General features: G+C 40.8%; 1 protein-coding gene and 1 long non-coding RNA gene across 2 annotated transcripts; both read right to left on the bottom strand.

Moving 5' to 3' along the window:
* Window positions 1–19: 19 nt before the first annotated feature.
* Window positions 20–8,803, bottom strand: LOC146617749 (uncharacterized). The gene is made up of 3 exons (XR_014906866.1): window positions 8,774–8,803; window positions 1,521–1,622; window positions 20–76 (listed from the first exon to the last, which is right to left on the bottom strand). It is a non-coding gene; the product is annotated as an uncharacterized LOC146617749 (long non-coding RNA).
* A 3,354-nt stretch (window positions 8,804–12,157) lies between these two features.
* On the bottom strand, window positions 12,158–15,949 carry rpl7l1 (ribosomal protein L7-like 1). Its single transcript, XM_085372044.1, has 6 exons — window positions 15,825–15,949; window positions 15,105–15,213; window positions 14,811–14,971; window positions 14,596–14,733; window positions 14,396–14,505; window positions 12,158–12,745 (listed from the first exon to the last, which is right to left on the bottom strand). Exons 1-6 carry the CDS (start codon window positions 15,947–15,949, stop codon window positions 12,537–12,539), a joined length of 852 nt encoding a protein of 283 aa, XP_085228170.1. The 3' UTR covers window positions 12,158–12,536.
* Window positions 15,950–16,013: the final 64 nt, after the last annotated feature.

Here is a 16,013-nt window from a genome sequence, read left to right as displayed (position 1 = left end):
TGGAAGCACAGCCTCTGAGAGGCTGAGATGACAATGTCAGAGAGAACACCTCACCCAAAGGGAGACCTGCTGAGAGCTGGAGAAAACAAGAGGAAGTAGGAAAGGATGTAAAGTTATTTATCCAACTTGAAACCTGGAGGAAGCATGGGCAGCAGCTCAGAAATATACTGAGGCAGCAGAGGCATCGAGATGTTGTATGCAAAAATAACAAATCTGAAGGGACAGTTTTTGTGAGTTTGGTAACAAAGAGTTGGGGTTTGAACAGAAACAGGAGTGCGTGGTTTGTAAAAATTTTGCAAAAACCGTGTATACAGATGTTTCGCTTTGGTGCGACTAACAAATCTCAAAATAAGACTCCAGCATTACTGCCAGCTCTAACACTCATCCATGCTGATACAGAGATGATCCACTGCCTATAATTACCATTCAAATTTCCAGATGCTCTGCTGTCTGGTGCTTTTACATTTTTATTTTTTATTTATTTATTTATTTATTTATTTATTTTTTATTATTATTATTATTATTATTATTATTATTATTATTATTATTATTATTATTATTATTTTTTTACAAACAAACTTTTTGGAGAATCTGGTCTGGAAAGTTTCCATTAAGACACAGTTCAGGTTAGTCATTCAATAACTAGTTGCTCTTGCTAGTGAAAGGATACTGTCTCATCTAGTGTGTAATACTTATTCCACTGAGTCCCCACACTCTCCCTCACTCAAAGTTGTTATTAGCTTTCTGGAATTTAAAGGATTGAAATTCATTAACATTTCTTCAGTTTTCTTTGAATCATAATCTTCTGCACAGAAGCCTGAGTAGGGCCGGCTTTGGGCTTGCTGGAATTTCTTATGAGATCTCCTCACATATCTCTCAAGCACTTCTCCAGAAACATTTTGGCCTCTCCGTCGAGGGTGTGCATCAACCATAAATAAAAAAAAAGATGGATGTAAGACCACACTCACTGGCAACTAATTAATCACAAGTTATTCACCAATGAGCATATGGTACCTCAATATGCTCCTTTATGACACTAAGAAATAGCAAAATTTATAAAATGCACCTAATATTTTATTCAACAGGAGCAGAAATGTGTGACTGAGCCCATGATAAACTCAACAGTGAGATATTTACAGAGGTCAGGACAGAGGCCCATTTTCCCATAAATCCATTTGCATCAACAGTAATCATCTCCTGGTGCCCACTAAGAACAGCAGGTTTTAGGCAATTGTGCTTTGGTTTAACTTTTCAGATCTGGAAGTTATATAGCTATCTTTTTATACCATCTATGGTGCAAATAAATGCCTGATATATACTCATTATGACAGTTTAACCTGCTGAGTTACATATGACACGAGTGGTTTCTATTCGTCTGCTAAGATTTAATATCTATGCATCATGATGTAACTGTTTCTGTGTCAGTCTTAATGCAATTCTTAGGTATCAAAAAAACAAACAAACAAACAAACAAACAAATACCACAAACAAAATTATGGGAAAAGAAGAAATGACTGTACCTATTGAGACTGAGCTGCTGCAGGCTGACAGACACTCAACACCCTCACTTAAGGTTTACTGGAGGACGTATCCTGCCTTGTCACAGCAGTCAAACATGAGAACTGTGAAGACAGAGGAGAAACTCTGTATGTTTTTAAAAAAGCAGCCCCTGTGAAGCAAGTAAGACAAATGATCTCGCACAATATTATTACAAAGGATTCAATATATAAGGATTAATTTCACCAAATAAAATCCAACATGTTATTATGCTTTAACAAGACACACAATCGTGTTCCCTGTACTTTGTTTAATGCTGAAAAAATGATTCTCCCATTGTTCCTCCCCCTGCATTTTCACTCCATGCAGCGCTCAACTGAAAATATTCCTCCCTCTCCTCTACATATTAAACCAGCTTTTCTTTCTTGCTGTTGCTTTCTCACAGCGTGTTGAGCTGCACTATCCCACACTTCTTATGACAAGAAAAAGCTGAAGGGCAGCTGATTGCAAAAAGGTCGGGCTAAGAACACAGAGCAAAGAGCGAGACTTTGTCAGTCTCAATTACTTAGTTTAACCATGAGGTCCTGCTGTGTGGAAACATCAGTTTTTGTTTGTGTCTAATGTGTCACCCAACAGCTGATCAAAGGTTAACTGTCTGATCAGATAGTAAAGAATGTGTGAGAGCAACTTACTAAAAGAAAAAAAAAAAAAAAGGAGAAGAAAAAGTGGTGCTTTAGGAAACTGCCAGCATTGTTGACACCGACTGCTTTTCAAGGATTATGAGATTTCCATCTGGAATGTCACTGTCTGCCTTTACACAAATACCACTTTCACATGGACACCTGCTCAGCTGCTCTTCAGAAAGCTACTTGATACATCTTCATATGTTGGCAGCAGTAAATGGCACCTGAAGTTCAAATGTTTCAAATGACAAGTAGTGAAAGATCTAGATGGGGCTACTGAGTTTTTCATGGCTGGAGCGCTTGTTTGTTTCCATTCTAGCAACTTTTAAAAGACAAGCTCGGGAAGGATTAGCAGGAGTGACACTAGATGTGTGAGAATGTCTTTAAAGATCAAGTGAAGTGGCTTTATTGTCATTCCAACCATGTGCAGTGGTACAGTACACAATGAAAATAAACAACATTCCTCCAAGACTGTGGTGTTACATATGACATAACAGACAATCAACACAGGTTTATATAAAGTGCAATGTGCAAAAATTGCTAACAAAACAAAGACAGTGCAGACACATAAGTGCAATAGAAATGTGCAAAAGACTGAGCATTGTGCAGAAAGCATCTTGGTGTATGAAGGTGTGTGTGTGTCAGTCCAGTCTCTCTCTCACTCACTCACACTCACACACACACACACACACACACACACGTCTGTGTAATAGTCTCAGCTGGTTTGATCAAACACTGGCCAATAAAACATGTTCTTAAATCCCACTTATATCCCAGTGGCTCATTATGTCTAATATACACAGCTGTGACAGGTTGGGAACAGAAGCAGCTGCCAGTGTAGCTGGTTTCATTCAAAAGGCCTCATAACGCAGAGCAGAGTTACAGTGCTGCTGTTTAATGTCACAACACAAAATGGGTCACTTTTATATCAGTGTTGCCCACATGCAGGCCACCCAAGAATATACAGGTTTCTATTGTGCTTGTTATTCCATTGTCTCCAATCTCTCACACTGCAGTCAAACTCCAACTCTACTGTCTGGCACAACAGCTGGTGACAGCAGCCCTTGCTCTGCTCTGGAGATCTGCTGCAAGCTTGAGGGCAACTCTGAGCAAATGAAGAACTGATAAAGCTATACTGTTCCTCAGCAATCTGCACAGCAAGAAAGAAAGCTGCAGTCATGATATCACAGAAAGCAAATATTGCTTATATGCTCATCTCAGCTGCACAGCTCTTCTGATTGCAAGAGGCAAAACGAGGGCAACAACCTTGTTGACGGCTTGTTCAAATCAGTGAATGAGGGGTTTCAAGAAGGCTCAGTATAACGAGGATCATTTTGAACTGGAATCATGCAAAGCTACTCACCAAAGGTACAAGTATAAAAACAGAGCAGAATAACTCATGACAGCAATAAAGATCTGTCGTAACAGTTCATCCTGGTTTGCAAATTCAAATGCCCACCAGGCAGTTAGTAGATGCAGTTTTAAAAGGTTTTAAGTAGTGATTCTATTGATACAGTAGAAACGATATTTTATATGAGATAGAGAGATAGATAGATAGAGAGATCTCTCTCTACCTCTTTTCCATATGGGACATGAGCAGGGGCTATCCAAATGTCTCACATCAGAGTACCCGAATCCACATGAAATGACCTTTACGGCACAGATTTAGTGCTTGCTATCAACTGAGCTTACAATGTGCAAAATACCAGGCTTTTCCCATACATGATCCAATCCAGTTTTATTTTGCATGACAAAGCATAACACAAAAATACCAAATGGCAAAACACTAAAACAATAAAAACAAAAACTACAAGGTAGTAACCAGTGCTGTCATTCTGAGTTAGAAGCCAAAGAGTGAAAATGAGTTTTAAGAGTGAGGCACTCCAACATGGGCAGGAAGATGGTTATAAAGTTTAAAGGCTACACCTGAAAAAGCCTGGTCAGCTTGTTTGTTTTTTTAAATCAAGCTTTTGGGAATTACCAGGAGCTGCTGGTCTATGGACCTCTGCAACCTCAAGGGGATGTACAGAGTCAACAGCTCAGAAATGCAAGTTGTAACTGAGCCTTTAAAAGTTTTAAAACCAAATGAAATCTTAAAATGGACCCTAAAAAAATGAAGAGCCAGTGGCAGGAGGCCAGGATGTGGGAAATGACTGAGGCATGTGAGTGAAGCATTGGTACGGCCCATGCAAAGTGGTTCAAGCAAGTTGTGATAAAAGCATGAATAAGATATTCAAAAAACTGTAAAAGATAAGACATATTTGATCTTGAATAAAAATGATAAAAAAAACCCTGAAAGATAAAAAAACAAAAACAAAACAGCTTTAAGAACAGCTAATCTGCTGATTTAGTTTAAAAATCACATTTAAGTTTGACAAACAGTAGCCAAGGTTAGTTACTCCGGGGTTGTTATTCAGCCACAGTAGGCCCAAGTCCAAGAGAGGAGCAGCACAGCTATCACTAGGTCTGAATACAGACCTAGTGGGAGAAGAAATCAGAGGGAGAAGACGAAGAGAAAAGACAATGGAGAGTCACCAAAGGAAACCAGGAAGGAATCTCTGTGATAAACACCAGCTGAACCACCGCAAAGCCTAAATTACACAGTAATGTGCAAAGTTTAAAGCCACCCCTCAGGTCTTTATATTAGGCTCTTCTTTGAATGTTGGCGGTCTTTTGTTCTGTACATTGTCGAGATGATCCCACACAGCTTCAACTCAATTTTCAGCATTTCTCCAGTCCTTAAGTCATGTCTTTAGGATATGACTATCAGATGCTGTGGATAGTTTTTCTAGGCCTGGTGCTACTTTTATCCTCAGCTCTCTCTCCATTTTTTCTTTTTTTGGGCTGAGATTACCAAATTTTGGACTAATAGTTTTTCAGAATCGTCTTATTGGTCCAAGACTACTTTATGCTCATCTGTTATCTGTGGGATTTTTCAACCAAAGAAATTGGAATAAATTATGTCCTTTTGTAGCAGACTGCTAATAAAAAGCCGAAAGATACTATTTAAAATTGGTTCTTTGCCAATGCTGGTTCATTCTTTGAGTGGTTTGAAAATGACTGAAAAAGCAGCCAATGTCCAAAGAAAAAGCTCGAAAGACCGAAGAATTATTGTCCACACCAGTGCTTAAAAAAAATGAAAATACAAGAAGGTCTAGGTCCTTGGAAGTAAAATATAAAGAAATGAGGGCTGGTTCAAGAGTTTTGCACAGTACTGTACTTTTCCTGTCCGTGAGTTCACTAGAAATTGATGACTACACTTGTGCACACTTTTTGAGTTACACAAGTTCTGCGTGGACAACCATTTGCATGTCCATCTGCAATTATGCTGTGTGGGTCTCAGAACGTTCACTTTATGTGGCCTCTAACCGGACACTTGACAGCAACCCCACATGCTACTCCAGTCTGAATAGTGTACAGTTAATGGCTTGCTCAATAGGAAGGAAGACTCATGGCAAGAAATTTACTTCTGCACCAGTTGGCTAACGCCTATTTCACCTACTTACTTCAAAATGGGAAAATTCCTTTATATGGTGTACACGGTCTCAGTGAACTTATCTCGCAAACTTATTTATTTAGCCATGCTTTAGGGACTAGTAAAGCGCTTTATAAATACAGGCCATTTACAGACCATGCTCTGTGTGCCTGTGCGTTTTCAGCGGTGGCTGTGCCATCTTACGCAAAACACCACAACGAGGTCATGGAGGTCGTGGTTGCCTAGCAACAATGGGACAACGATTGTACATTACGTGAGGTAGTCTAAGCAGAGCTGGTGGCATCATCCTTGTGTAGTGTGTGAATTGTAGAGAAAAAAAAAGGAAACCTGCTTTTTGGTGGTGCGAGGAAGGGTGAGCCTGGGAAGGTTTGCATCTGTACAGGAGCAACGCCTGAATAGGGCCAATGCTTTGTACAATCCGTTTAAAAGCAACCCACGCGCTTTCATTCTCCTCATCAGACAGAGTTCAACACAAACATTCCTCTTAAAGCAACTTAGGTTTCACAGGATATTAAGAATAGGGACTACAGGGCAAATGGGAAGAATACTACCAATGTCCTATTATCCTTTGTAGTGTAATTCACTAGCTGGGCCCACGTCCTCATTTTAGGATTGACAGTGTTTTAGTAGGTAAAGGTGAATGCTTGGACATGAATTGAGCTGCGGTTTGGGGAAGGCCTCGAAGGGGACTGGCAACGGCTCCCGGGCCTGGCAAATCCAAATCTACTAAATAGAAGTGAAGAAGTTAAAGAATTGAGAACAAGGACAGAGGAAGGGTGGGGTACGTAAACGAGAATCAACAGTTTGCAGAACTGGGGGGAACCTATATAGATGGCAACTGGAAGGAGCGTGTTTGGAGGCGTGGTCCCGCTCCTGAAATTCAGATACATAATCTCCAATAGAAAAATCCGACTGATTGTTCATCCAACAGATTTTTTTTTTTTTTTTTTAAATTTGATTTCAGGCAATTCCAAGGACAGTCTGACCAAACTCAGTGCAACTTGTCCTTTCCAAGTGACTTTCTAAATTTATACTTATCTGGACAGTGAGGACCATTTCAGTGAAGAGAAAACACCGATTTCCATTTCCTGACATGTTCCAAGACCTCTGCCCCTATTAAATGAAATGCTGGAGGTGGTGAAACCAGCATCAAGACACCAGCATACAAAAGATCAACATTTATTAAATCGGACACAGGACAAAAAGGACGAACTGTGGAGCAGAAATGGGTTGCAAAGTGGCTTGTATAGGAGTAGCAACTGCGGACAGGCTAAATAAGATTTGGGTATGTTAGTTTTAATCATCAGATTGCTGGGGCTTTCTTTGTAGTATCATTGGGTTTTTACAATCTACAATCTTACAATATAAAGTACCTTGAGGCAACTGTTGTTGTGATTTGACGCAATATAAATTTGAAATTGAAAATTCAGTGAACGCAAAGGGAGCAACTCGAGGTTAAGTATATTGCCCAAGTCACCATCCAAATCACCATTGCTGTTAGTGATCAAACCTAGTTGAGTGTGTCACTTGATATAAAAGTCAGTTGTAAAAGTGGCACAAAGGTCACAGGATTCCTCAACTTAATAAGAAAAATGACTCGTGGATAAAAATGGCGTGTTCTGGTAAATATATTTAACTTCTTTTGTCTACTGGACCATGAGTTATATGAGGTTATGACAATAAGAAATTAGGTAATCCACAACTACTGTATATACTGACCATTAAAAAAAAATACATCACTTTCAGAGACACTGTACATGTTCAAGCTCCATGTTTACACACAGGCACAGCTGGTCTACTGTCATCATCTCTGGAATTTGTGCAGCCACAGTCTCCAGCTGAGTTTGTATCTCAGTTACCCTAAAAGCCCAATAATGTGAGTAATCATTAAACCTTGAGCCACAGCCTGATCTGCTCTGTAAAAGAATCACCACGAGCACAGATATCAAGGTAAGAGGGGGTGGGCGGAGACTGGAGACAGTGGATTTGTTTTTTTATAAGCAACAAAGATAAAGTGCATAGTGCAATGCGGAGTATAAAGCAATCACCAGTGATTGTTTTACACCCCAACCCTGATATCACCACTTAATGAGCTTTGTTATGAGAATACAAGTGTTGTTGTTGTAGTGAATGATGACAGTGTGCTATTATTTAGCGATAACTGGTAACGTAACGCCAGAGGTGTCGGAACGCTGGCTTGCAGAGTATGGTGTAGTTTCTCACTGGCAGCAGAACAGATAAGCTGAGAAAACCGGACCCTTAGATTGGACGACACTTTAAATGTGGTAGCAAAAGAAGAATGTCCTTAAATAAATACGTTACAAATGAACTTTATTTATACAGCGTCAAATCACAACGGTTGTCACACATCCATTACCCTAGACCCAACAAAAATGCAGAGTTATCAAATTCCAGTTCAGGGATCTCTTGTAATGTAATATTTTATGATGTTGTAGTTGACTTATAAAAATTGTGATTAAGAGACAGGCTCCGTTAACACAATTATTCGCCGTACTTATCTCTGAGTACCTGAGAGCGGACAATTTTCAGAATACGTTAATAGTGACGTGAACGTCACAGGGTAATTAAGCCACCGTAAGCAGTACATTGAGTGGAATTGCTGGTTGCTGTATTGTTATGCTAAGTGTGAAACATAAAAACACACGTAAAACCTTCCACTTAATGCTGCTCCCAGCAGAGTAAGGAACATTAACCTGGAAACGCAAACACGGACACATTAGCAGGCTACAGACTCCCCACGCGCTTATTCATTCCAGCTGCCTGCCACACAGCTAGCCAAATCGGCTCACCTTTGCTACGTAGCTGCAGTTCTGTTTTCAGGATAGCTATAAGAGACATTACTTAACCCTAAAGAAGCACGAGCAGACGAAGCCAGGTAAATATTGATCAGTGCGCCCACATGGTCTTGTTTCCCAGTCACCCTGACCTAAACTTCACATTGGTACCGCGTGCACCAACGTGAAACTAATCTGATAGCCGGCTCTGTCAGAGCCCTCGGCGACAGCTAAACAAGCGAATACCAGTCCCCCTTGATAATATTTCCTCTTGAGTGAATTTATTAGCTCAGCATGCTTACCTGTGGACGAGTCTTCGCTGGCAACCTGCTCTAATTGCAACACATCACTGGGTTGAAGCCACTTCATGAGTAGGACCTCCCATTATCCTTGACACTAGATGCCTTCACGTGCTCCCCGTAAACTAAAATTAAACCTAACCACCTCCATATAGTTCATTGGGTTTAAATTACTGCCGGGTATCTACTAAATATGTTACACAAGTAGTTTCATAAAATTGAAATACTCCATCATGTCAACTTTGTACTTAACGGTACTTAAATACAAGATCCTGCTAATTTGTTGACGCCGCTCTTATAAAGATCTTTGGCAGTGGCAACTTTATTTAAACCACTGAGACACAACCCAAAGAATTCTTTAATAATGTGAAGAATAAATCAGAATGCTAATGAATGGTTTGCAATTATTTGAAATACGTTCACAGCCCATTCTTTCCCTTTCCCAAATCCAATACAACTAGTCTTTCTAAAATCTGTGAAGGGAATAGATTGCTCTGGCACTCTAGAAATCTTTAAATATTAGACTATGATTTGAGAGCTCTAGTTTTCCACCTGGAATGAATTGAGGCAACAGAACATGGGAGCACTGTAACTGTTGCAGTCATTTCGGGCATGATGACGATGTTTGTCGTGATGCCAGTGAGCAGCCGCAACAGTACCGGGGAACCGGGGCACGTCATCATCGCTGGTAATTGATCACCATGGCAATGGCAGCTGATTGATTTTGCCGACTCATTGACATATCCCTCGTTCACCCCACAGAGCACACGCACACGGTTGTATCCTACCTGTCTTTTTCCATATCCAAAGCTAGTATGAAGACATTTTCTCAGTATTCATACCCCCGATGACACACGCTCGCTCCGAGTTCAGACAATGCATTATTGACATTCATCAAAACGGACCCCATGACATCCTTCACTGCTCCCAGTGCGCATTGGTAAATACGCAGCTGCACACATCTCTGTCCCCTCTTCCGGCTGGTGACTCATGCGCCTCACTGAATTAACGGTGGCACTACAGAGGAGGGATGATACTGTAGAAAGTCAGGGTACATAACATCAACTGATTGCTTTATTCCCTTGGCTTCAAACACAGGCACGAAAAGATAAACTTAGCACAAAAATTTAAAAGCAAGGAAATTTGTGTTTGGTTCATTATGTTTTAGCCTGTTTATTTCCTCTTAAATGGTGCCCCACATGTAAGGAAAACACATTTGTAGGTTGCTCCCATGCAAAAGTAGCCAAGTCTTTTCTGCCAATGCCAAACAGCTTATTCTGATATTGACTCTTGTTCTGAGCTTCGGGTATCCCAGGTGATGACAATCAGGTTAGCCGAGCTGGCAACACCTGTGAACATGGACCCTGCTACAGGGTCAGTGTCTGCTACAGGGTCAGTGTCTGCTCCAAGAATACCACATCTGACTGACCTGGATAGGGACTGTACCATAGGAAAACTTAAAGCTGGTGTTCTGCAAAACAAAGTTGCAGGGTTATTAGGAGTGAGCCAGTACATTCGACAAACTGCTGTTGCTCTGGTGTCGGCAACATAACAATGCTGACCTCAATCCCACTGAACACATGTGAGATCAGCTTGAGTGTGCTGTTCATGTCAGTGTGACCTACACAATCAGTAGCAGATGAAGCTGTTTTTCATTGGCAGAGAAGATTTGGCAAGTTTGTCACAGGTGCAACCCACAAATGTAATTTTTCTTACATATGTGGCAGCATTTAAGGAGAAATAAACAACTTTAAACAGTATGCGATTTATTACCAGGAACATTTCTGCCACTTTCTAATAGTGCTGTAACTAACTTTAAGAATACATTTCACCCACTGTTATCATCATGTCTTGTACCAACACAGAGCACAGCAGCTACCTGGGAGAGTTCTACCAAGAACTACTCCAAGAAAAGTCGATTATGTTCTTAATAATTTTACCTCTTCTCTATGTATGACTCTGGATACTGTAGCTCCTGTGAAAAAGACAGCCTCAAATCAGAAGTACTTGACTCCCTAGTATAACTCTCAAATGCATACCTAAAGCAGATAACTCGTAAGCTGGAGAGGAAATGGCGTATCACAAATTTAGAAGATTATCATTTAGCCTGGAGAAATAGTTTGCTGCTTTATAAAAAAAAGCCCTTCATAAAGCTAGAAGTTCTTACTATTCATCATCACCCAGGTTTCTCCTCAGCACTGTAGCCAGGCTCACAAAAAGTCAGAACACTGTTGAGCCACCCATTCCTTTAAAGCTAACTAGTAATGATTTCATGAACTTCTTCACAAATAAAAATTGAACCATTAGAGAAAAAATACTCATTATCTCACAGATGTAACATTATGTACAGCTACTTTCAATACCATTGATATTCATTTACTCTTTTTCTCCAATTGATCTTTCTGAGTTAACTTCAGTAATTACTTCTTCCAAACTGTCAACGTGTCTTTTAGACCCCATTCCTCTGTTTACATTATACATGGTTCCCTTAGGCAGTATCATCAGAAGGTATAGCAGACATTTTCACTGCTATGCAGATGACACCCAACTTTATTTATGTATGAATCCAGACAACACACACCAGTTAGTTAAACTGCAGGGATGTCTTAAAGACATAAAGACCTGGGGGAACTCTAACTTTCTGCTTCTAAATTCAGATAAAAATGAGGTTATTGTACTAACATATTGTACTTTGCCCTAAAGTTCCTAGAAATATGGTATCTAAACAGATACTTATGGTGCCTTGAGGCGACTGTTGTTGTGATTTGGTGCTGTATAAATAAAACTGAATTGAAACACTGTTACAACAAAGGAATAATTGGTTTTTTCCTTGTTGTAAATTTTCCTTATTGTGTTAAGCTTATTTTTTTTCTTTTATTCAAATTGCTCAGATTTGACCTGAATGCATTTATATAAACCCCCAAAAATATAAAAATTCATCTCAGACCATGAGTTTGCACAAATGATGGTCAAGCTGTCTAGAAAAACTACTATATCTGGAGAAATTGCAATATGATTGTAGCTAATGATGGTTTACAGTATGCTGGCTTTAAAAGGTGAAGGTATACGACGGTATAAGTTTATGAAGACACTGAAAAGTGGAAAGGCAGTTAGTCCAGATGACATATCTGGACTAACTGGGGTGGTTGAGCCTCTAAATTGTTCGCCACTTGTTAGAAAACACTGCAAAAAAAATGTTCCTCCTCAGACACCTTTTCAGTTTCGTCACACAAAAACTTGTCTTTTTCTTTTCCCTTGTGTGGTGCAAGCTTCTGTTTAACGTTTAACGTGTGCGTTAAACACCTCAACAAACATCACACGAACAGTCATTTAGTTTAGTTTTTTTAATTGTAAAACAAAGTATTATAACATAAATCAATACCATCCATCACCCTCTTCAATAACAGCAATCAGTTTTGTGAGCATGCTGCACACATTAAACCTATTGACACTGGAGGTTACAGACCCCATAAGAGTTTATAGCAGGTGGGCTGCTGGCTTCAGCATGGAGAACAGCCCTCCTAGATCATTTCATTAATAACCTTGCGTAAGTAGCAAGTATTGACTGTTCCTCAGAGAACCTGAGGAATCTTAATGTATGTGTTAACTTTAATATTTTAACATAATTCATACAGGATAAGGCAAGAGCCTCCACAGAACGAGTAATAAGACCTTCTCTGCCAAAGAAGTGACAACTGCTCCTCAACAGGTACAGTGTCTCTGAAACTGATGTCCAACCCAGTGTCCATCCTGCACGTGCTCCCCCTCAGTTCAGCTGTCTGATGATTACATTGATATCTGTGCCACGGTACCCTGGGTTTCCCAGGTCCTTCAGGAGCCCAGCTTTGTCTTTGATGGAGTGACGAGCCACTGACAGCCTGAACGGCAATAGGAAGTTATTGGCAGCTCGAAAGTTCTTCCCAACAGAGTAGATCTCGTGAATCAGGTCCTCCAAGCAGATAATTCCGTGTTTACCTGTGGGCCGAGAGGAGCAGAGAAAGCTCATTAAAGCCGATTCCTGCAGAATTTGAACTCATATTCAGCCAACATGAACAAAAAAAACAAAAAAAACAAAAAAAACCCAAAACAGCCTGTGTAGCAGCTATATCCCACAGACTGTACCTAAAAGAGAGACGTAGCCGCTAGCTATAATCTTTCATCCATAATATCTGTATTTTGCAAATTCTGATTACCATTAGAGTCAAAAGCAGAAAAAGGTTGTGTGCTTTATTGTTAGCACAATAAAAACAATATCTGTGAATAAAAACAATGAGCAGTGGGCAAAATGGGCCCGGCTTCAAGAAAGGGTAACTAATAAAAAATAAGCAACTTTCCATTGAGATGGGCAGGAACGAAATGAGTGGGCAATTATGTGTATCGTGATAAAAGGCTGCGGCTACACACTTTTTTAATTGCAAAGCCAATTACATACAGCTTTTTGACAACTCACGTCCTTGCATGACAGTACTACAGACAGCCACTGTTGCTGGGTGAAATCAGTTACAAACATGGTGCGGCACCAAGAACCTTGTACTAATTTCTCCGGTTGCTAGGAGAATGCCATGGTTGCCAGTAATATCTCATGTTTGTCAGCAAATACTTCCCAATTCCAAGCATGGTAGTAGTAAAATTTGAAAAAGTGGAATGCAAACCAGAAATAGACATGGTTCATCTCAAAGTGAAAGCTGTGTCTCAGTGTTACAGTAAACATGTTTCTAAGGACCTTCTCCATTTCCGGAGCTGTTTCACTACAGCTAGATGCTGTTTGTAGACAAGTCCACCACTTCTATTCAAACTGCGATCAGAGCAATATGCTGCCAACCAAAGCAATCACAAGATCACAAGGAGATTTTCCCTAACTGGACCTGAAGTACCCATTTATTATATAGACACAGATGGTTTCCAGGGAGTCACTGACCATATGTAGGCATGTGTGACTGGGGCTTTAGCCATCATCTCCCCAGCAACTTCCATCAACCACTCAAAACTGGTTGGGATATACTCACCTGGTGGTTACCAGATGGTCATGGACCTTTCTAATTATCACATGTGATAGTAGGAAAGCTAACATTACGTTGTTATTGATCATGAGTGCAAAACCTTGATACACACAACTATGTTCATCTGCCCTCTAGAGGACATCATAGCCCCTTTTCTGTTAGTACCTAATTGGATCAACTCAGCACGGTTTGCCACCTGCTTGCCCGGGGTTCCAAGCGATCTGACCAGGTACTAAAATGTGATGCTGTCAGACTGCATACAGCCCACTGGCTGGTCAGTGGCGTCACTCGATGAGTCCTGAGAGCGTCTTATTCATGAAAATTAAAACCGCCACGAAACCCGGCATTGAGGGAAATGGCTACAAAAAACAATCTTAAAGATAATTTAAGAAGTAAAAATAGAACCATGTATTTTATTTTACATAACACTTGAAAGAAAGATGGAGTATGACAGAGGGAGTGGGAGGAGGAAGAGACAGGGAGATAAAAAAGAAAACATGAGAGAGAGGGAGAAAGAGAGGAAGAGAAAGAGGAAGGGATGGAAAGAGAGAGAGAGTGCACAGCTGAAATGAAGTGCACTGCGACTGCAGGTGAGTGGGGAGGGAGTGTAGTGTGAGTGACTCACCCATGTGCTCCTCGATGAAGGTGTTATCTGTGAGGGGAACTCTCCTTCTGCCTATCCTGGTCTGACCTCTCTTCAGAATGAGCTCACGAACCGACTTCAGGTTGGGAAATCTGTCCGACACACAGCCCAGTATGTAGAGGATTGAACACAAATTCAAGCCAGCATTACCCTCTAAAGCACACTGTGTTTCACGCACTCACCCCCACGCCACATAAGGCTCCACCATCTTCATCATGGCGATGGAGGTCTTGTTAACTTTGACAAAGCTCCCACTGAAGATCTTCCTCAGCCTCATCATCTGGATCACTTTCATCACTTTAGGGCTGACACCTTTAGTCCTAACAGGAGAGAACCAGTCGGGTTAAACAAACTGTCGGCCGGTTCTGGAAGCCTGTGTCTGCTTTCCAGTACTTACTGTCTAATGCGGACGGCGAAGGCAAGCTTGTTCTTGGCTGGAGGCAGTGGTTCAGCTGGTCTCTGTTTGACCCTTTGGATGCGGGTGTCATCCCGATGCTGTGTGTGGCTTTCCTTTAAGAAATCTTCCAAACGCTTGAACTTGATTTTCCCTTTAGTCACCTACAGCATTACAGAAATACACACATGAATGCACAACAGTACATAAATTCCATACAGCTTTTAACTACAAAGCACGGTCATGACGTTTGGATATATTGTATTGTATATATGTAATATGGGCATCAGTGCTTACCCTTCTCTTCTCGAGCAGTGCGAGTTTGGCTTGCGTGGCTTTGATTGCCTGGTATGCCTTCCTCTTTTTCAGAAGATACTCTGGAACCAACTTGATTGCCTTTTTTGTCCTGAAGAGAACAAAAAGTAAGAGAAGAAAGCTTTGGACAAACTAAATAAACGTGGCTCAGTCACAGGATTGTGCTGTGGAGAACTGGAGGCTTTGAGTAGCTTCAGGTGTAATCCTAAAACTTGTTAGGAATCACCTAAAACTTGGTTTTTCAGTGTTACCACGGTAGGTTACTTGTTACTGGGGTATGACAGGTATAATAGGTCTGTTTAAGACTGATTCGCCAAAAACACATAGTGTTTATGAGGACCTAGTTAGCCTGAGGTCCCAAGGCTTTTCTTGCGTCCTTGTATTAGGACAGCCGGGAGAACAGAATTGTCTGACACAAATTCAAATAGCTTGACCCAGAAATTTTAGGGGTGACGCCAGGTCGGGAGGCCATGGGTATACTTATTCAGTTCGGAGCTACCTTCGAGTCACCGACGGTATACACTTAGCTCCATGTGAAAGTAAGCTCCTCAAGATACGCCTTTTTCACCCATCATCCTTCTAAATAGATACCTTAATCGAATCTTTAAGATTCGTACTTAAAGGAAAAAGCACAATCAGCACATCTACACATAGGAAACCGAACGGATGGACTTAGATACGATTATAAAATCAAACACATACTCTGATTCGGCCATCGTAGATTCCTCGTCGCGGACAAATGACGTCAGCAGATGGTGCCTCGACCTGCCACAGCGTTTCCCACTGCCGATGTTTGGGGGTGATGGCATCATGTGTAGATCTGACATTTTTAAGGTGATGCCACAAGATGGCACAAGCCACACTTTGGGGGTGATGACGACGCCACGGCCG

The sequence above is a fragment of the Diplotaxodon limnothrissa genome, linkage group LG15 (genome assembly GCF_057381915.1).
Source record: "Diplotaxodon limnothrissa isolate DT_005_m linkage group LG15, D_limnothrissa_male_GT1.1, whole genome shotgun sequence".
Lineage (NCBI taxonomy): Eukaryota > Metazoa > Chordata > Actinopteri > Cichliformes > Cichlidae > Diplotaxodon > Diplotaxodon limnothrissa.
The sequence above is the reverse complement of the archived record's forward strand: the minus strand, read 5'-3'. Positions and strand labels throughout refer to the sequence as shown.